Genomic DNA, 20,404 nt, shown 5'->3' on the forward strand with positions numbered 1-20,404 from the left:
ATGCATAGAGCGCGGGACAAAGGCCAATTCAAGTAGAGCGATTATCCAAGGGCAAAAGAATATACAAACAGATACATAACGACAAAGCAGATGAAATCATAGGATACTGGACGGGAGAGGAGCCTAGATGCGCCCTGCTGCCACGATAAGATAGAAAATGTACAATGTCCCAGCATGAGAATTATCTATACGAATTATTGGGGCTCAATCGAGGAGAATGAGGAGGCGAACCATGAGCGAAGATGGTCTGTTGCGTGGGCGATGCTAATCTCTCGGGAAGGTATAGTGGAATAGTAGGTATCAGCTCAAAGACATGCTGAGCAATAGCACGGGTATTCCCCGTTGCTTGACCAGGTCGCGATGAGTCTGCTGCTCGCATGACACCGTGCACTCGCGACTCCTGCGATGACCCCTCTTGCCACGTCCCGCCAGGACCTGGCACCAACGGCGTTGGTGTCGAAGTCCCACGACCGTCCCATATACAGCGAATGTCGTTGCCGGGGATGATCTGACACAAACGACCAGTCTCGACGTGACGAACCTCGATGAAACGACTATCGAAGAGGAGCACGTATGGCGGGTGCCACGCCACACGTTCTGCAGTACCTTCCCATTCGACAGTATTCTTCGTACGACTTGGGTCTCCGTGACGATTGACGTAAAGGCCGAACTCTGTACGAAGGTATAATGAGCGAAAAAGGAACAAATACATCTGTCAACAGTACTGACCGTCGTAACATAGCAGGAATTCGTTTTCATTGGAACGGAACATCCCCATCGGCCGACACGACTCGCAGCGCTTTGCAAGCTTCTCATGCCTAGGATCGTCGCGCTGAGGGATCGTGACACTCTTGAAACTGCCGCATGGGACGAGTCAGCAAAGGAACGTCCCCCACGAGTATACAGATGAATCTCACTCGGCAAGGTCCATGATTTCGAAACCCTTGGTACAGAGGATGGCAATTCTTGCTTTCAAGAAGATGAGGTCGTATGATTCAGCTGGCAAGAAAAAGTCCTGCAATGAAAAAGTAAGCTGAGTGATCGCATAGAATAATCAACGAACGTACCCGATAGATTCTGAACCATTCAGAGCGCTGCTGCCGGAAACCGAGACGAGATCCTAACGAAGCGGGGGCTTTGGTCTTCTCCTGAATCTTCCCTACGACGGGTTCAAGAACACGGAACACGCTGTCGGTCTGCGAAAGGTAATCGTTAACGACTTCAACAAGGAGGAATGAAACAGATCAGGCCTACGTTCTTCTTCTTCATGTATATAACCAGCGTGCGGCCATGCAGATTACCGACACTAAAGAAATGGACATCCTTGGTACCGTTGAGCTTCTGTGGCGTCTGCGTGGTACTCGCGCTTTGTGGTGAAGACGGAACCAATGCTTCGATGTGATAGGCAAAGAGAGACTGGAATGTCACTGCGTTAGTATAGAGCCTAGGAAAGAACAATACTAGACGTGCGAACCTTGTCGGCCAGGACAAGGAATATACCGAAGTCCTCAAGCATAGCACACTGGGACACCATCTTGAGGTGGAGCACTCGACGCATGGCTGGAAATTGATTATATAAGCCGTCGAAATCTAGGCAGGACAAGAAAACCAGACCGAAAACATACATCTTGAATCGTGCCGGAAACCGATCCAGACACCCTCGGCGCAACCCACAGCAACGAGTGCACGACCATCAGCAGTAGCTGAATGAAAAGTATGAGCGGTGGACATATATGTCACATTGAAGACTGGACATACTGAAGGGGACGGAACATGTAACCTTTCCGGTGAAGGAGTTCTCGTTGTTCCACGAGTTATTCGCTGGGGCCGCAAGCACGGACGGTACGAGGAATGTATCTGCACTGAGGGTTTCCACCTCAAAGACCTTGTTGGACTCCTGTACGACCTTTCGTAGACCGATTGCCTCTTCAAGTTTCTCCTTCCACTCAGCCCGCATCTGCGAGGACTCCGCGTATACGGTGTATAATCCTCCCGCCCGAGCATTGTGATGGAGCGTACAGGGATAAACCACCCGCGAGTCTTGCGCCGCCTCGGGAGATGTGGCTGACATACCAGTAGGCATAGGACCACCAGGCGAATCGCCGTGACCACCGCCTCCGCCACCACGCAAACCTCGGAGAAGCCCAGCGCCGCGTTGCGTTGGTGGATCGGTGAAATTGGCCAATGTCAGAAGGTCGAGGGGTATAGGCTAGTGATAGGACAAATATAAGTGAGCTTTAAACTGCTAGCAGCGGGTATCGTGCATACCCTGCGATGAACATGGTACTTTGTTACTCCATCTTTGTCCTTGGACTTCGTCAAGACCACTGCGTATGATGATTAGACCAGCCACGTAGAGCGACGAACGAATAGATCTCACAGTAGTTGTCGAAAAGAAGAACGAAGAGTTCACTCCAGCCACTCCATTCAAAGCCTGTATCGGGCTGCCGAAGGAGTTTTCCGGTATAGATCAACGACCTATTCTCTGCTAAGAGATCCATGTCCTGCCAGAAGACCCATTTTCAATTGTGATGAAGCGAACGCGACGAGTAAAGCACATACCACGAATTCACCAGGCTTGAAGACCAAGTTCGCATTGTAGCGCCACAGCTCGACTTTCTGGTTGGCAGACGTCACACCCGGCTGCGTCTCCTTGAGCAAAGACTTGATGACTTCGATGACCTGGGGGATACTGTCGCGATCTTCGTGGCCCTCCGGACTACTCTCCATGATACCTTTGAGCAGAAGCTCGTAACGAGCCAGACGAGGGATAGGACGGTTGACAAATGACTTCATGTCGAGTCGGTTTGAGTCTGGATGGCGCGTACATTGCTAGAGCGAATTTGCAGATCAAGGTTAGGCTTCAAGACTGCCGATTGAAAAAAAAAATTACAAACCTCGACAAACGCTTTGAAGGTTGGATTGTTGTTCATTTCGTCCACGATCCGGTATTCTGCAATTGGGTAGTTCGTGACATATTCCATATACGCCTCTCTCCAGTTAAGCGCGGCATCAAAAATAGCTGCAGTGACGCTGTTGATGACTGGATGCTCCTCTCGTTGAATCTCGTGTAGACGATCCAAAAGACGTCGATGATGCGCGTGGAGCTCCCCGAAATTGTGGAAAGCTTCAGCAATGAACGCTCCGAGTCGGTCTCTTGGGATAATGGGCGGCTCTGCTTCACGCAAAGGTTGAACGTAGATCTAAAAAGGCGAGAGACAGTTATAATTTATGGGTGGGGGGAGGGTTCATAAATAAGTATACGAACGACGTCGATGTTCTCGAGGTCCCGAACATACTGCATCTCGCCCTTGATCAATTCGAAGAGAATCCTGCACTCAATGCGTTAGCTTACTTCCCGAACGAAAATACGCGCATTGCTATCATGTGAAGAAAAGACTTACGACTGTCGCTTCTGCTCTTGCTTCACGATGCCTTCCCTAACTTCGTCTGAAACAAGATTATGCCACTCATACTTCCCCGTCGGACCCCGACCCATTGCATTTTGGAACGTCTGGAGGTGGCACACAACCTGCAAGCTCTTGAATGCCTGGACAGCTTCTTGCAAGTAGTCGATGTCCGGATTTTCTGGCGCCGTCTCCTTGCTAATCGCTTCAAGGAGAAATTCGTATTTTTGGACATGTTCTGACGGCCGGTTGAGGAGTACCTTCAAATCCATGCGACGAGCTTCGGGGTGACGTTGGTTTTGCTATGACCCAAATATATGTGAATATGGAGCCCTTGTAGAAGTGTAGATCTTAGGGGAGGTGACGTACCTCGAGGAACAACCTCAACTCGGAGTTCACCTCAGACTCATCCTTCAGCCTCTTTTCCGCTACGGGCAGCTTCCCAATATAATCTGGATAGACTAGTCTGAACTCCGTTGCCGCATCAAGTAATATATCACCAATGCGTTGGATGACAAGCGGCTGCTCGCGTTGCCTGACGTTCAAGATCTCCAAAAGCCGGCGGTTAGATTCCCGGACGTCGAGAAGATTCCCAAAGACGTCCTCCAAGAATCCGTCCAGCTCTTGGTACGTAATGATAGGAGGAGAGGCTTGTCGGAGAGGCTTGATGTAGATCTACGCATCGCATGTAAGTTTTGTTACTTACATCTAGCGATGAGTTTATACTCACGCTTTCGATCAGATCGATGTCGCGAATGAACTGGGCTTCCTTGCTGATGAGCTTGTGGATGATCCTAAAATGTGCATGAGCATCGCCAAACTCGGCGGGTGAAAGTTGAATAAATGACGCACGATTGGCGATTGATTTCGCTTTCAGGTAAAGATTTGAGAACATCGGGATCAATGCCGTTTGGCCATTCTCCATCCTGCAGTGTATTGATTGTGTCAGAAATGTTGCCCTCGTGGTGAGCATTCTGGTGAACATACAGGTGAAGCCACGGGCTCTGCTGGAGTTTCATCCATCACGATTTCCTGTGAGGCCACCAAATATCAACACTGACCATGTTAAATTAATCGAACAGCACTCACCCTTGGCCTGCGAGGGCACGCGAATGAGTAGCATGGTGCACCATCTTGACAGCTCGGAGAGTAACACCTAGTAAGAACAGTGATGACGCTCGTCGGTAGCTCCTCCCGCTCCGGCACGGCCTCTGCCCCTCCCTCCTGATCGTCGAGGAACATGTAGACATCCTCGACGCCATCTTGCAAAACACGGCCGCCCCATTCGACTTCATAGAAGAAGAGTTGTTGCTGCAGGCTTCGAGCGACTTGTAGAGCGATATGTCGGTCTCCTGTGGCAACCCCTTGATTGATGAGGAGCTCGTGATGGATTTGCGACCGAAGTGCGGACTATTGAAAAAGGTCAGATTTTTTGGCATGAAGGTGAATATTGCAGGAGTTGGACGTACCACAATATCTTTCCCAGTGAAAGCTCGTGGATATGGAATACTACCCTTGACATGCGTTCCCCTCGGCACCTTGTCCCTCAGCCAGACAGCGATATTGCTCAAAAGCGCAAAGTTTACAAACGAATCCAAACCGTCGTCTGTCTCGTATTCGTCTTCATATCCTTCCTCAGTATAATCATATTGCTCCGCATCCTCCAACGCCTCTTGACTCTTGATGGCGGCCATCGTCCGTTCGAGTTCCGCAGCAAGCCGGGATCGGCTAGCAGCCTCCGAGGGTGCACGTCCGGCGGAGGCATCCGAGATCGTTATGGAAGGCTCGCGTTGGTTCATGGTCTGGGGTATGCTGGATTCTGAGATGTAAGATTTTGAACCGAATGAGTCGCCACGATAAACGTTCGAGCCACCGGTGATGGTACCGTCATGGTCGCTGAAGGTGGTCGCGAAACTGGAGGTCGTGTGTGAGGTCGACGCAGTGAAGTTGCGCTCGAGTCCGCTCATCTGGGAGTTGGATGTCGAAGAGGCGAACGAGGTGGTGCGTTCCAGATCTTTGATGCTGTTGCTGCCGAGAGAGCCTAGAAACGAGGGTTTGTGAGTATATGACGATGCAAGGTGCGGGGACACTAACTGCCAGAGGTGGGGCGCACTGCGCCGTTTGTACCAGGAGCGGTGATATCCTCAGAGGAAACACGTCCGACTGAGCCTAATGTCATGCCCGGAGTTGATCTGTTGGGGACACTGAGGCTGGACGAATGAGGAAGCGGAGGAGGCGGTGGGATTGCTTTCATCTCCGGAGAGTAATAAGCTGAGGCAGGGTAGGCTCGGCCATTATCCCTGGCAGCATAACCATCGGAGGATGAGGCAGTGGGAGGGGGACTGCTGTAATCGTCATGAACACTGCTATAGCCTGGGATGCGAGGTGGGAGAGCGCCGGGAGGCCTAACGGAGGGTTGACGACCGGGTGGAGGACCGTTTGCGAATGTTCTGGCAGGTGGAGGGGACCACTGCTGTGAGTAGGAGGCGGACTGTTCGTAGGTGGGAATGAAGGGAGAGTCCGAGTTTGAGGCACGATGAGTGGGCTGAACGGGGGGCGAAGGGGTGCCAGCCATGGTATCGGGTCTGAGAGAAGTGGAAGAAGGGTTGCGGGGACGAGGGTCAGATGGAAGAGGGAGCCCACGACGGTCGCCGAGATGTCTGAGGTTGTGGAAAGGACGTGAGAATGTGGTGGGAGAGAGAAAGAAAGAAAGGGACGCACAGATTACCGGCGCGCTTTGCAGCGGTGGGCGAGAGAGCGTCAGGCTGGTACGGTTGGGCCTCTGGCATGGCGTACGTCGGCGATGGCGAGGATGATGTTGATCCTGGCAAACGGGGAAGAGGCCGGGGTGGCTTGGACGAAACAGAGCGGGCGCTTGGGCTTGGAAGCGGCCGAGCTGCGTCTTGCACGTTCGGCGGTTCTACCAGGCGGTCAAGTGGGCAACGGGCTCGACAATGACAACGATATCAGCACTCACGGTATCCAGCCCTGTGCGACATCGTCTGTTGCGTTCCCGACGGCTGGTAAGGCGACTGGTCGTTGGCGGAGGAGGCGAGCGTGAGCGGAGAGTCGGTCGAAGGAGACTCTTCCGCGAAGCCGGCGAGCACCTGCTGGTATAGTTCCTGCAGGTCGTCAGGCGAAGGTGATGCGTGCGTGGCGACGGCTGACATTGGCGTTGCCCGTCGGCGTACACAGTCTGGCGGAGATGGCGGAGAACGTCGGAAACGGTGAGCTCAAGCTCTTGCGCTGCTAAGTCATTAGATCAAGTCGCAACGAGCACTCAGCCCCTGCTCGACCGTCGGCGCTTACCGCACAGGACTCCGGCCACCCCCTCCCATTCTCCTCCGACCTCCGTCAATTAATTACATACTTCAAACATGGCTCCCAAGGCCACTTCCTCCGTTCGCGACCTTCAGGAAGACAAGCCGTCATTCGGTTCTAGGTCAAAATAACCCTATTCCTATGGTACCATGCATGCTGATACTCTAATATCTTGTTTCGCAAAGGTTTCTTACAGACGAAGCAGACGTATGGAGTCAGAACGCTTGGGACCATGTCCCTCCTCCCGATGACCAGGCAGAGGCCATCGCCATCTCGCTCGCTAAGCAGCGCAGCGCTCCTGTACCAGACGAGGACAAGCAAAAATATAACGCTACGCCAGCTCGTCATTGGTATGGAAATCCAAAACATGCAGGGGATGACGCTCATTCCCTACCAGGGACAACTTTTACAAGGCAAACGCTAGCAATTTTTTCAAGGACAGAAAATGGTACGTGCTCCCCCCCTGCGTATGTCAATGTCCTCTCTGACCCTGCCCAGGCTACATCTCGAGTTCCCCGAACTTGTTCAAGCCGCCCAGAGCTCGGTACATCGCCATCTCTCACACCCGTCTTCATTCCTGGCGCTGAACAATGCATAAGCTAGGCAGGTCCGAAAACGATCGTTGAGATCGGATGTGGTGTGTGTTGTCTTTTCATGCCTACATTATCCTTGGCTGACTTCAATCTCAAGGCGCCGGCAATTCCGTCTTTCCTCTCCTGGCAGAGAACACGAACCCGGAGCTCACTATCCATGCGTACGACTACTCTTCCCATGCCGTAAAGCTGGTCCAGGTCAGTCCTAGGCAACTCTCTTTCGACACTCGTTGGCTGATCATCTACCATTTCATCAGACCAATTCGCTGTATCTTTCGCCACCCTGTGGTACCATGCACTCCGCCGTATGGGATCTGTCATCGGCTTCTCTTCCAGATGGTCTCGAGCCCGGAGCCGCGGACATTGTGGTCCTGGTCTTTGTCCTCAGTGCCCTCCATCCCGATGAATGGCCTCAGGCGGTCTCCAACATCTACAAAGTGCGACGCTCCGAATCCACCCTGCGTGACCCATATCTGATATCCTTCACTTAGATACTCAAACCTGGTGGACATGTCTTCCTACGCGACTACGGCCGTTACGATCTCACACAATTGAGATTCAAGACTGGTCGCCTACTGGACGACAACTTTTATATTCGGGGTGATAAGACCCGCGTATATTTCTTTGACCAGGGTGAGCAAGCAGCATTTCGATAGACTGTCGTGGGCTCTTATCCTGCGATGTCACCGCACAACCTTCTTCATCGAACTAGACGAACTTTCTCTGCTCTTCACCGGCTCCAGAGCACCCTCCCAACCGATCCAAACCACTACCCATGTCATCGACGACCCTCCTCCAGACGCGTCTCCGACTACTCCTTCTACTGAACCTCCGCCGACATTTTCTTCCTCTTCGTCCCCTACACCATCCACATCCACATCCGGCGTCGCGACCCGAGAGGCATCGCTCGCTCCCATCAACGACCCCCAGACACCATCCTCCTCTCTTCCCACCGTCTCAGCCGAACTCGAAGACGCTATTGAAGCCGGCGCCGGGGAACCCGAGCTTCCCACCTCGCCCAGGACCACAACTTCAACGATCATGACCGCTGCCACCAGCATCACCGACACACCCGAAAGCATCCATCCTAATCTTCTTAATTTAGACCACAATGCCCCTCCGGGCTGTCCCGCACACCCGCTGTTCGCTATCTCGCAGCTTGGAGTGGATAGGTACGAGTGTTTCGTGTTTTCTGTTTTATCCCTACAGTGCCCTGCTGCGTGGGATCAATGGTCAAAGGCTGACGTATGAATGATTGTTTTTCTCGATAAGACGATTGATCGTGAACCGCAAACGCCAATTGAAGATGTACCGTGTCTGGATGCAGGGCAAGTTTCGGAAGCTGTAAACACCGTATCGCATTCGTAGTTGTACAGATCCTCTAGGCTGAGTGGAGAGTTGTTTGGCTGTACATCGGTTGCGCTGTATGTACGAGTGCTGTGATATGTCGCGTCAGTGGGGTTTTAAATAAGCCCTGAAAGGATATCCATGTCCGGATGGTGGTCCTGGCAACTTTCCCAATATAATCCTCCGGTGTCCGGATTGGGGCAGCATTCCGACCAGATTTTGGCCAAATGATGTCCGGACGCGGACCATACAGTACATGGCCACGAAAAGGCGCGTCACATTTTCGGCACGGGTTCGGCCGGCAACTTTTCGTCGTATCCGACCGGAATGCGCACTTTACGCTGTGTGAGTCTTTCCGGCTTGTTCGCCTCCTCGACGTCAGTATCATACACACCCCTTCGGTTTTCATTGCCTTTGGTGGCATACGTTTTGTTTCTTATCTCTCAACTAGACGGAAGCTAATTACATTTTCCAACTTGCATCTTTGATGTAGCTGGATGTCGTCCAATCTCCAACGCCGATCCATCCTTTGGTGGCTCGAAACTCGCCTCATCTGCTTACTGGCTCAATGCAGCACAACATCTTTCCTCAAATGGTGGTCTCGGCGACTGTATCCCTCGTCCACGAGCCACCGCATCTTCCAACTCTCTAAACATACCGCCTTGAAGACTGGTTATGGGGTCCGTCCCGCAGAAGCCGCTGCGATGCGCTATGTTGACAGCCATACTCGAATTCCTGTGCCACGTGTACTCAAATCCTGGCCTCTTGCTAACGACAACGCAGCCATCATTATGGAATGGTTTAACGACACACACACCCTCGAACAACGATGGAAGTACATTCCCAACGACGAGAAGCTCAAGGTCGCCCGTCAAATCAGATCATTTGTGGACGAGCTCAGAACTTTGCCACAGCAGGGAGCTATGCGTGGTATGATTTGCTCTCCAGATGGCTCAGCCTGCTGGGATGAACGACTGAAGAGTCAGCGCTGCGGCCCATTCGTGGATGAGCGCGCCTTCAATAACTTCCGGCTCAGCCTTCTCGACCGCTTTCTTTGGGAGCCAGGCGCTCGAGAACAAATCGAGAACATCCGGATGAGACTCAGGGATAATCATCGCGTTGTGTTCACGCATGGTGATCTCGGTGTCCGAAACGTCCTTGTCGATGACTGTAACAATATTGTGGCATTGATCGATTGGGAGATGGCGGGGTGGATGCCCGAGTACTAGGAGTATATCAAGACAGTGCACGGGAGATGGGAGGACGAAGAGTGGGTGGCTCTTGCTCGCGAGATTGCACCTCCTTACGACGAAGAGATGGAAGTCGACGACCAATATTTGATCGTTAACGGCTCGCCATTTTAAGTCATCGTATGTAAACTCTTGATATTGGGCGCTCGTCAACGACTCTCATCAGTCTACAAAGGCCTCTGTCATGCTCCTTCACTTCTTCGCCACCGCCAATAAATCCTGCAGTTCCTTCACGCTGTATCCCTCCACGGCGAAGCCGTTCTCCTTCAACGCTCTCAAAGCCTCCGATGTATGTTGTCCTTCGTCTTCCGGAGAGGATTGCAATGACTATTTAAATCGGTAGTTGCCACGACACCGAGGTCAAGTCTCGATTCGCTTCAATCAATGTTTTTTATAGTCAAATAATAAGCAGTAACAATGTTGCATCCGACATTGGTAAAGCGACCACGGACTTTTAATTCCATCAACATGACCATCATAGGATTGTCCGCAAAGTCATCACATTAGTGAGACCCTCTGTCCCACCCCTTCCTCTTCCGGAGGGACAGGCAAGTCTCCAGCTCTGTCCGAGTTGAAGGCAGCATATCTACCAAAACACACCAAGTAACACGGTCATGGGATCAACATACACGCATTGTTTAGTCGAGCAATGCAGTTCACTTACATTCGACTGAACCTAGCAATGTCTTCAGGAGAGACTGACGGTTTCGTCGTCTTAAGAACGCCATGCAGGTGCTCGTTATGTATTTCGTGCTGCAGCGGACACGGGAGCATTGTTGAGCAATACCATTGAGAAGAAGAAAAATCAAGAAGCGTGGGTGTACCTTGGTATGCTTCACCGCATTTGTAGACGATCGAGCGACACCATCTGGTTGTGGCAGCAACATTTGTCGCAGCTGCACGAATATCAGATATACGACAAATCCATACCTATGAGACCGTTCATGCATCAAGATAAAGACAGATATGCACATACCCGTCGTTGCATTGTTGCTTCCTCCGCTTTCGACTTGGCGCCCATTCGCGAAGGTCCACCAATGGAAATATACTCAATTGACTTCTCCCCCTTATCCTGTTCATCACTGGATCCCGACAAGTCTGGGGTCTTCATTGACGAGTGGACGACTTCAAGATGGGCGTTATAAACCAAAGCTTGCAGATCGGCGCCCGAAAACCCTTCAGTCCGTTGTGCGAGATAGTCGATGTCGACAGACGCAGACATCGGCACCTTGCGTGAGAGAGCTCGAAGAATCTGCGCTCGATAAACAATAAGTGAAAGGCGCTATCAACAAAACAAATATGATCACTAACCTCGGCGCGTTCAGGTTCAGTCGGCATATGACAGAGCAGCGACTTATCAAGGCGACCTGGACGTAGAAGTGCCGGATCGATCATATCTGGGCGACTAAAAGAATAAGGTGGTAAGTTACGCAAAGCTCAATATTAAGGGTGCAATTGGTTTCACACATACCTCGTCGCAGCCAATACGTACACGCCCTCGAGACCTTCAGCGCCGTCCATGAGAGTGAGAAGTTGATTGACCACTCGGTCTGTAACACCCGTGCTATCGTGACCTCTGTGATATTTTATGAATTTCAATTCATACCGCTGTGTATTTAGTTATGTATTGTGCTTACCGCTTTGGAGCAATCGAATCAAATTCATCAAAGAATAAAACACAAGGTTTCGCAGCGTTGGCTCTCTCGAAGATATCGCGGACCTTCGTATGGAATGATATGAACACCATAAAGGTATTGAGCATTGCTTTCAAGCCAGAAGGTTTAGTATCAAGTAGTCACTTACCGATTTTTCGCTGGCGCCAATATATTTGTTGAGCAATTCCGGACCCTTCACGGTGATGAAATTGAGCCCACACTCCTTGGCAACAGCAGATGCCAGCAGCGTCTTGCCGCACCCTGGATAGCCGTACAGCAGTAGCCTGACGCAAGTTTAGTCGAGAACCAAGTTGAAAGCATGAGCATCAAGAGTTAGGGAGAGTGGTGCATACCCGGATCGTAGCCGCAAGGGAGACTGGGCGAATATCGCCGCATATCTCGTAGGCCACTCGAGGGTTTCCCGCAAAGTTTGGCGTGTTTCTCTGAGACCTAAGCGCGGGGTAAGTTTCCTTCTTAGATCGTATGCGAACATCACAACTTCACCTCCGATATCCGCCCACTCTACCGTCGACTTCTGCAGTGGAACATCCCGAAGGGACAAAGGCACGAAATCCACTTGAGCTGATCTGAAGTCCGTTGGACTAAGAGAGATCTGCCCACAAATCGTCATGAGCTTCCGATCGGCTACCCCGTGGCTAACTAGACAGTACATACCTGGTTGATTTCGTGACTTTCCACCTTCTGTCTCATACACCGAATGGTAGCTTGATGCACGGCCCTCCCGACAAGATCCTTCAGATCCGTAGGCATATAACCCTCCGTTTCAGTCGCCAAAGCCACGTAATTCAACTTCGCCTCACGGTCCACAGTAAGGTTGGAAGTACTACCCATCCTCCTGCTGACCGCTTGATGTAGAATCTGCTCATCCACCAGGTTCAACGCGCAACACGATCGTCAGTTCGTGCACGATGCAGCCCTAACATCATCAAAGCAGCATCACGAACCTGGCGGCGAGTATCCTTTGACGGGGGCTTGAGGTGTATGGCCCGCTTGAATAAGTGTGCTGTCATGATGAGAGGGTGCAAAGCTGCCTCGGACTGTGCAGTCGCGAGCACGATAATGTTCGAGGCATTCGGTGCGAGCTGACGACTAGACGGCCCAAAAAATGTCAAGAACGTTTCCACAATGTGCCTTGTGCGGAACGAATCTGCATGCTATTCATGCCGGCCCAGATCAGTCTCAGTAAATGGCCTCAATCATTGTACAGATGGGTCAAAGACACGCGCCTCAAGCTCAGTCGCAAGCAATTTGTCCATGTTGTCGAATAAAAGAACGCTAGGGCGGTGCCATGACGCCTTTTCGAACCAGTACTGAAACTGAGTTCGCAACGTCGGAACCGGCTTGTCTACCCATCGTCCTAGATCAATGTAGTAGGTAACTAAATATAACAAACCACATCGCCACGGTTTCGTGCACGGATACGAAAGCACTGATTTCAGGACACCATTGTTATTGCTCATAATGAAGGTCTGTGTACTCACAAGCAAATACACTGGGGTTCCATTGAAGAGCTTTGGCAGTCGCTTGGGCCACGGAAGTCTTCCCGGCGCCCGTTCGACCAGTGATCAAAAGTCCAGTGCAGCCTCCGACAATGCTTGCAGAAGACAGAGCAAAGACCTGAGAGCAGATTGAGTGTGCCTTAAAAAGTACTGTATCCACACCCGCAAGGTCATGCATTGGAGGTGGCAAGCGCGATTGGCTGTAATATCAGAGGCTCGAAAAATGAGATCAAGCCGACGCAAAAATGATTAATAGAACAGACCACGATGTGAAGGATGCTACATCCAGAACATTTGATGTAGAGTCTGGAGAAATAGATAATCTTTGCGCGTAAAGTGGATTTGACCATGAGAACTGCTTTGAGAAGCAGACGAGTAGATCATATACCCACCTGACTAAGTCCCAGTCCCTCACATCGTCTATTCCGCCTAGGATAGCCACATGTCCTTTCGGCACTTCATTTAGGCCCATAACTAACACATCTTTATTATGCCTCCTTCCGTTCCCCTGCTGTGTGCCATCGTTTCTCTTCCCAGCCTCAGCTGAACTCGGGTTCAGCACCTTAGGCATGGTCAAGGAGGCCATATCATCCGCTCCGTTCACGTTGCTTTCGGAAGGGTCGTTGGGAGGAAGGGACCGACGGAGCTTTGCCTTGAAAGCTTTAACATTGGAAGGGATCTGGCGGCTAATTTGGAGCGATTTTATGGACGAAGCCGACACATAGGCAACAGCTTGGGTGTCTGGAGGGGTGGGAAGGGAAATTGGGAGTACTGATGAGGGGAGAACTCGAAGATGGAGCGCTATAGCAATGGAGTATGAAGAAGAGGATGCATGTGAAGACGATGAGACAGCGGTAGGATATCCATTATTTGAGGATGGAGCTGACTGAGTGAGCGGGCGACGTGTTTTTGGGGCGATGGATAGCTCAGTACTCGTCGTCAGTAGCAGGGCTTTTACATTCGACGGGTCTAGTGATACTAGTGCAAAATACTTAGATGAAGTCTAGGAAATGAGTGAGAGGCATCGTACCAACTCTCAGCCGGATACGAGTACGACTGAGGACCCAAACATCTATTTCCTGCCCTACAGACGCTACCCGGACTTGAGATAATAGATTGGCTTCGACGTGATCCGCATGCAATTCCTAAATGTCAAATGTGCTGTTGGGTGACTGGAATGGTAACCCAAAGTGTTTACTTACGAGGATTTCCCAATCATCCGGGGTGAGTGGCTCTGTAGCTACCGACTTTGCGGTTTTGAGATCGTGCAGAAGACCGATATCAACCTGCACGAGCTTCTAAGCATATATCTCTATGCTGGGAGACATGTTCTACACACAATATCTCCTTGAGAAAGACCGAGACTCTGTGAATACTGAGGATCGATTTCGACTGTCTCCAGTGAGTGGTCGGCAGCGTTGGAAGAATCGAAATGGGAGATGGATGAGGCAGAAAGCATGCCGGTCCAGCCAACATAAGCGTCAATGAACTGCTTGCTTGAATCATTTTTGGGCTTGACTCTGGGGGAAGAGCATGTCAGGAGTACGGCCACATGCTGCGGTCGCTGCGAAGGAATTCATGGTTAGATGCGGGGAGGTCAACGTGCCAACAATCCGTACAATATTGCGCTCGACGAGAGGACCATAAATGGATATTGGCAGGTTCACAAGAGAGGAACGGAGAGAAACACAGTGAATGCGGGCTTGTCGAGGCATCGCTGTAGAGTGAAGGAGACTTGTGAAGGAGTATCCACTGGCATCCGAGTCTCTAGATTTCACGTCTCGCGAGGAAAGACGCGTCGACGCGTATTCACGTGCAATATCCCGACCGCTCGATGTGGTGCGTAAACTTCGGCCCGAACAAAGGGTCCGTGTTCGTGGCGTCGTTTTATAATTATGCATCCCTTTTTCTCTTCCGTCCTCTCGAGGCTGAGATCTGAGAGCTCTCATCCTCCACTCGGAGTTCACTTTTCAATGCTCTTCGGCAATTGTCCAGCGAGAGTTCATAAACGTTGATGCCCTGAATAATCTTGGCTTTACATACTCAACTTCTTCTCTCCTATGATGCTTCGTAGCTCAAGCCCAGCCAATCTATGTCAGCTCGGGATAAGCACTCCTGCGCTTAGTATACAGTATACGAACGTGTATCTTCGAACTGCGCAGCGCTGTTCCTTGACTTCTCAGTGCCTGTCTGAGCCTGCTGCATGGAATTGCCCACCGTCGCTGTTCGGCGAGAAGCTCAATTAGTGTCTCCTCAGCGACATCTCGGCTCCGTGCAGCCTCTTAGACTGTCCCCGCAACTACACATTCAGGTGATAATTCTATCTAATCGATATGACTGCTTAAACTACCTCCGTTATACGCACATATAAGCCTTCACCCTCGTCACCGAACCCTTTTTTCCTACGGCCGCTCTGCACGCCCCCGAACTGCTCCACCCACCGAGGACGCCTTTCGTTATGCTGTCTTGTTTCGATCGTGCTTTTTGGATCGCAGCCGGTCTGCTCGCCCTGTCTGGGCGAGCTGCCAGAGCGTCGGTCATCCCGGAGAAGCGTCAAAGCATCACGACGCTTTCGTCTACGGCGGTCGCGGACTTTCTTCCGTACACGTATTTCGCGGCAGCCGCCTACTGCCCTTCTTCATCCACCGTCAGTTGGACCTGTGGCAGTAAGTACTCACCCGTCTTATGCTAGCAAGCAGGCTACCATTTCTCATCCTCTAATATGGATTACAGCCCTCTGTGATGAGAACTCGGACTTTAAGATCACCACGTCCGGAGGAGACGGAGCTGTCACTCAATTCTGTAAGCGAACCCAGACGTACGGTGTTACTTAGAGCTGACCAAATGCACCGGATTCTCGTTAGGGTATGTTGGGTGGTCTCCATCGCTCGAAACAGTGGTTGTTGCCCACCAGGGCACGAACACCTCCTTCATGTCAGTTTCATCGTCTTTATCTGGAAGTAGATGCTCATAGTATAACAGCGTTTCCGATCTCGAAGACATCGACTTCTTCTTCCAGAATCTCGACGGTGACCTCTTCCCTGGTGTAGACTCGGGTATAGAGGTGCATATGGGCTTTTCCAATGACCAAGCCAAGTGAGTATCAAACCCTAGACCTTTTCCTTATGGTCCTAGTAAGAGCCCTGTTTGATCCAGGTCGGGTCCGGAGATTCTGGCCGCCGTAAACGCGACCATGACGACGTACAATTCTAAGACAATCACAACTATTGGGCACTCGCTTGGTCAGTGCTGTTATCAACCAATTTTCTAGTGTTTCGTCGTTTTCATCTATCTGCCCTCAGGTGCTGCATTGGCGATGCTCGATGCGGTCATGTTCACCACCCAATTCCCAGATGCTTCCGTCAACCATGTTGGTTATGGTCAACCTCGAGTAAGACATGAATCCTCTTGTATACCGATCTCCGATCTTCTCCGTATACTGATTCAACATCCAGGTCGGAAACCAGGACTTTGCAGACTATGTCGATGCTAACGTCAACGTCACACATATCAATAATAAGTTGGACTACATACCGATTCTTCCTGGGATGTTCCTAGGTTTCCACCACCCATCTGGAGAAATACGTATCCAAGACGATGATTCTTGGGACTCTTGCCCAGGTAAGTGTTACACCTGTCAACAATACTTCAGGTTCTGTTCTTCGATCGTCTGTGCTGACGACGAGAATAAAAACTGGCCTTTAGGTCAAGACAACGAATCGACGCTTTGCACCACAGGAGCGGTGCCGGATGTCTTTGCTGGCAACGAGACGGACCATGACGGGCCATATGGAGGTGTGCTCCTCGGATTTTACGCGAGCGCGACGTGTACGGTTGCGGAACCATGACGAGGATGACTTTCAACGAGTTATGTCAACGTAACGATAATTCGACCAATATTTGAATATTATAACGAACATTTAAGAGGCCTCACTAGATGTTATCTGCAGCCTGAAAACTGAGAGGTTCTGCGAGCTTCAAATCGGCTACTTGAGAGCTCGTAAACTTCAATTTTTAAGTCATAGTTCGCTTCGAACCCTCGGTAAGGAGTCGAGCAGCCAATCACGGCCGACCTGCACTTTCCCCTTCGAACTGAAATTTTCATTAAAATTCTCACTTTTACAGTTCGCTTGCGTCGCCTTGCAACTCAAAAGTCCACTTTTCAGGCTGCAGATAACGTCTACTTTGCGAAACACTGAATTGAAACATTTATCATCTGCTCATCCTCGCTTGGGCTTGGAGTCTGATCGAAATCCACGATATTATGTAGCGAAAGTTCTTGTTTGTTGGTATGCTTGTCCTGCAGTTCACGATTTTGCTCTTGTATCACCCACGAAGTCGTTAAATGAGATTTTCGTGTCTTGTGCAACATCACTATTTGGGTATTTGCAAGAATAAATTATATTCAACCACTGCTCAAGCACTCGTAGTCCATATTGCTTGTGCAGGATCACCATGCGGGGCATGGCCCATACTTTGCTGCCGCAACGAGCACATTCAACCCACTCGACGTCGCCACCTCGCTGAACACCGACCCGCCCTCGTTTGGCGCGTACCACACTGTGCCAATATCGTTCGCAGAGTCAAGGGCGTTGTTGTGTACTCCTGCCGCGGTGGTGCCCAGGAAAGGACTGTACTTGGCCGTTCGCGTGGCATCATTGGCGGAGTCGAGGTAGTACTGGACGTGTTTTACCCAGAGACCTTTGAAGAGAGACTGTAGGAGTTCAGCAACAGATGTGGTTATCAGTCTTCCAATGACCCGGGAAGGGCAATATTGGGCGGACGTACACCATCAGAACCACAATTACCTGCCCCGGAAGCAGGATCATCACACGACTCCTTCAAGACTCCGTTCTCAGAGAGGTGGGTGATAGTTGCATCGAGAGTGATTTCCGCTTGATCCAGATAGGTGGTGTCCTGGGTGAATTTATACAGCAGGCCGAGACCAGAAGCGAGGACACCCTACCAGACGTGGCAAACGTTAACATCAGCTAATATAACGAAGAGGAATCTCCAGAAAAGGCATACCTGGTTGTACGTCCATGTGTTCTGCACAGAGGATGTATGTTACCGAGTGTAGCCAGTAAGATACAGCGCAAAATCTCGAAGCTTACCTGGCCGTTATTCTCACAAGTAGCGAGATCAAGTCCGTCGTTCCACAAACCATCTGAGTTCCTCATACCAGAACTGAGTAACCAGTTCCAGGCCTATAAAGAATCCCAGCATCGATCAGCACACATTCTTCACTAACCACGACCCGATGATAGGGAAAGCGGGTGAATCCTGACGTTGTTCGCGTTGTCTAAGTACGTCTGATTTCCAGTAATCTCATAGCCACGGGCAGAGACAGCGAGGTAAAGTTCGTTTGTGATGGCGTTCTTGTAGGTATGATCCGTTGACCACCAAACTGTATCGCACAGATCATACGCGATCAGTCAAAATCTAGTCACAAACTCGGCAGAAGGGAGGTAGGATGTCAAAGAAGCAACAGACACGTACCACCACCATTGCAAGTATCGTCCCATTGACCAGATATGAAATCATAGATCCAGGCAGCGAGGTCCTACGTGGCAACACCCAAGAATCGAGGAGTAAGCTTCCTTTACCAAATATAAGTATATATGATCAACATACGTAGTAAGGTGCCGAGTTGCCTCCCACCACATTCTCATAATCCGCAACTTTGTATAGTTCCAAGACAAACCACTGCGTCACATGGCAAGCCGACAGGACATAACATTGAGCATCCTAGTCATTAGGTTCAAGAAGTTGTGCTTACCCCCGCATCGTCGTTGTATCCTGTTAAGGCACTACTATAGTCCCCGCTCAGAGCCGCCTGGCATCTCGAACAAGTCGTAGCGACGTCGGCCCAGGTGTAGTCCGCCGTAGCGAGCATGAGATTGAAAAGTGTTTCAACGGCATTGGCATCTGTCCATGGGCCACCACCTGTAGTGTATGTCCCGGAAGACGAGTCGTAGTAGGACTGCAGGCGCGTTGCTACCGTCTAGTTCGCAGAATTAGATAGAGGAAGGTGGCACCGATGTTCATCGCCCGAGTAAGAATAAGTAGCCTCCGTAAGTGATAGATTCGTGGGCGTACCTGGGCCTCGTCCAATGTCGCTGAGCACTGAGCTCGACGGGAAAGATGCGAGCTGAGTCCTGCAGCAGTTGTGCAAGAGATAGATGCGAGTCCAAGGGCCACAGCAAGTGTTCGTTGGAGGTACGGAACCATCGTAATGTCACCGAAAAGGCAAATTCGCAGGCGGCTGTATCAGTCACTGATGTGAAGGTCTTGAGCAAAGAGTGAACGTCAAGAGAGGCACGACGTCGATGGGGAATCCTGCCTATATATACCGTTTGATGGTGGGCGCCAAGACGAGTGTATGGTAATGGTAGAGTGCAGGATATGGCCACAGTGAAGTTCGAGGCCCGATAAATATGGGTCTTACATGGGCGTGCAATATACCATACATAGTAGTATGGCACGGCACAGGTGATCAAAGTCACAGCCTGACAGGAACCTGGTATGAACCAAGACGCGAGGCAAGCAGACCACGATGCCGTCGCATCAAGTAATCGGTTACCATGAACATGCGGTACGTACTCTATTTTGATAGAGAAGTATGACCTTGTGCTTGTCTCGAGCCATGGAGCACGGATTTGTACTGAGATGGTTAGAAATGGGTGTCTTTGGTTTTTCGTTCAATAGGTGAGTACGAGCTAAACTATTGGATGGATCATAAGGGTGTGCTCACCGCGGAACTGGTCGCGAATGTACTATATCACCAGTAAATTTGTGGATGCCGATCTATTGGAGGCTTGCGGGGCATAATGGCCGGGATGGGTCCCCTCAAGGAAGTCCATATGCGAGGGAATGATGGGCGTTGTGAGCTCTGATCAGCATTTACATCGTGTGTTCCCAGTGTCAATGGCCACCATGCGTTGAAAAAATAAAGAGCATTCAATGTTTCGACAAGAGAGCTGTGATTGAGCTAAGTTTCCGCCGGAAGCAGGAGACTCAGCTGGCAGGATCCTCCATAGACGGAAAAAACCATTGGAGGCATTTGATAGAATGACGAAAGGCGGTGAAGTTCACAATACACTTACAATGAGATAACCGATCGAGGAAAGACAGGTAATAAAAAAACAAATGCGACTTGCGGCATAGGCGGCCTTGTTTCAAGCCTCGATTTGGGGGAAAGGGTGTATAGCTGGATGGTATTATTTCAGACATTCCGTTAGACTGTTGTATCGCAGGCCGTCAGCACCTAGGATCCTGGGACAGACGGGCGCTACTGTAGAGGAAGAATAC

At 50.7% G+C, this 20,404-nt stretch overlaps 6 protein-coding genes across 6 annotated transcripts; 3 read left to right on the plus strand and 3 right to left on the minus strand.

Moving 5' to 3' along the window:
- Positions 1-181: 181 nt before the first annotated feature.
- Positions 182-5,101, minus strand: STEHIDRAFT_57341 (Dbl-like domain-containing protein; the record flags this gene model as incomplete). Its single annotated transcript, XM_007303910.1, has 19 exons — positions 182-672; positions 730-857; positions 918-1,015; positions 1,068-1,196; positions 1,255-1,416; positions 1,475-1,560; positions 1,626-1,703; positions 1,759-2,209; positions 2,269-2,327; positions 2,381-2,504; positions 2,563-2,832; positions 2,898-3,203; positions 3,269-3,332; positions 3,405-3,709; positions 3,777-4,082; positions 4,138-4,201; positions 4,260-4,381; positions 4,497-4,817; positions 4,877-5,101. 19 exons carry the CDS (start codon positions 5,099-5,101, stop codon positions 182-184), a joined length of 3,789 nt encoding a protein of 1,262 aa, XP_007303972.1.
- A 1,683-nt stretch (positions 5,102-6,784) lies between these two features.
- On the plus strand, positions 6,785-8,669 carry STEHIDRAFT_131476 (methyltransferase; the record flags this gene model as incomplete). The annotated part of the gene is made up of 10 exons (XM_007304476.1): positions 6,785-6,849; positions 6,914-7,078; positions 7,126-7,176; positions 7,227-7,272; positions 7,332-7,365; positions 7,419-7,519; positions 7,579-7,758; positions 7,813-7,954; positions 8,427-8,493; positions 8,594-8,669. 10 exons carry the CDS (start codon positions 6,785-6,787, stop codon positions 8,667-8,669), a joined length of 927 nt encoding a protein of 308 aa, XP_007304538.1.
- A 691-nt stretch (positions 8,670-9,360) lies between these two features.
- STEHIDRAFT_21064 (uncharacterized protein) lies at positions 9,361-9,897 on the plus strand (the record flags this gene model as incomplete). The annotated part of the gene is made up of 1 exon (XM_007303852.2): positions 9,361-9,897. A coding segment is annotated over one exon (537 nt), but the record flags the coding sequence as incomplete, so codon positions are not given.
- Positions 9,898-10,223: 326 nt separating this feature from the next.
- Positions 10,224-14,808, minus strand: STEHIDRAFT_147382 (AAA-domain-containing protein; the record flags this gene model as incomplete). Its single annotated transcript, XM_007304477.1, has 20 exons — positions 10,224-10,504; positions 10,583-10,671; positions 10,743-10,814; positions 10,895-11,170; positions 11,230-11,323; positions 11,390-11,494; positions 11,556-11,638; positions 11,722-11,857; positions 11,927-12,023; positions 12,078-12,186; positions 12,249-12,452; positions 12,539-12,748; positions 12,821-12,972; positions 13,076-13,293; positions 13,357-13,416; positions 13,486-14,071; positions 14,124-14,238; positions 14,296-14,379; positions 14,433-14,657; positions 14,713-14,808. 20 exons carry the CDS (start codon positions 14,806-14,808, stop codon positions 10,417-10,419), a joined length of 3,099 nt encoding a protein of 1,032 aa, XP_007304539.1. The 3' UTR covers positions 10,224-10,416.
- Positions 14,809-15,032: 224 nt separating this feature from the next.
- Positions 15,033-17,023, plus strand: STEHIDRAFT_139643 (alpha/beta-hydrolase). The gene is made up of 8 exons (XM_007304478.1): positions 15,033-15,759; positions 15,827-15,895; positions 15,958-16,027; positions 16,076-16,189; positions 16,250-16,335; positions 16,396-16,484; positions 16,549-16,714; positions 16,799-17,023. Exons 1-8 carry the CDS (start codon positions 15,552-15,554, stop codon positions 16,939-16,941), a joined length of 945 nt encoding a protein of 314 aa, XP_007304540.1. The 5' UTR covers positions 15,033-15,551; the 3' UTR covers positions 16,942-17,023.
- Positions 17,024-17,475: 452 nt separating this feature from the next.
- Positions 17,476-19,360, minus strand: STEHIDRAFT_79714 (Six-hairpin glycosidase). The gene is made up of 9 exons (XM_007304008.1): positions 19,193-19,360; positions 18,873-19,097; positions 18,728-18,799; positions 18,593-18,656; positions 18,382-18,500; positions 18,208-18,300; positions 18,122-18,142; positions 17,882-18,055; positions 17,476-17,807 (listed from the first exon to the last, which is right to left on the minus strand). The coding sequence occupies exons 1-9, from the start codon at positions 19,322-19,324 to the stop codon at positions 17,544-17,546; spliced, it is 1,164 nt and encodes a 387-aa protein (XP_007304070.1). The 5' UTR covers positions 19,325-19,360; the 3' UTR covers positions 17,476-17,543.
- Positions 19,361-20,404: the final 1,044 nt, after the last annotated feature.

This window comes from Stereum hirsutum, assembly GCF_000264905.1.
Source record: "Stereum hirsutum FP-91666 SS1 unplaced genomic scaffold STEHIscaffold_7, whole genome shotgun sequence".
NCBI lineage: Eukaryota > Fungi > Basidiomycota > Agaricomycetes > Russulales > Stereaceae > Stereum > Stereum hirsutum.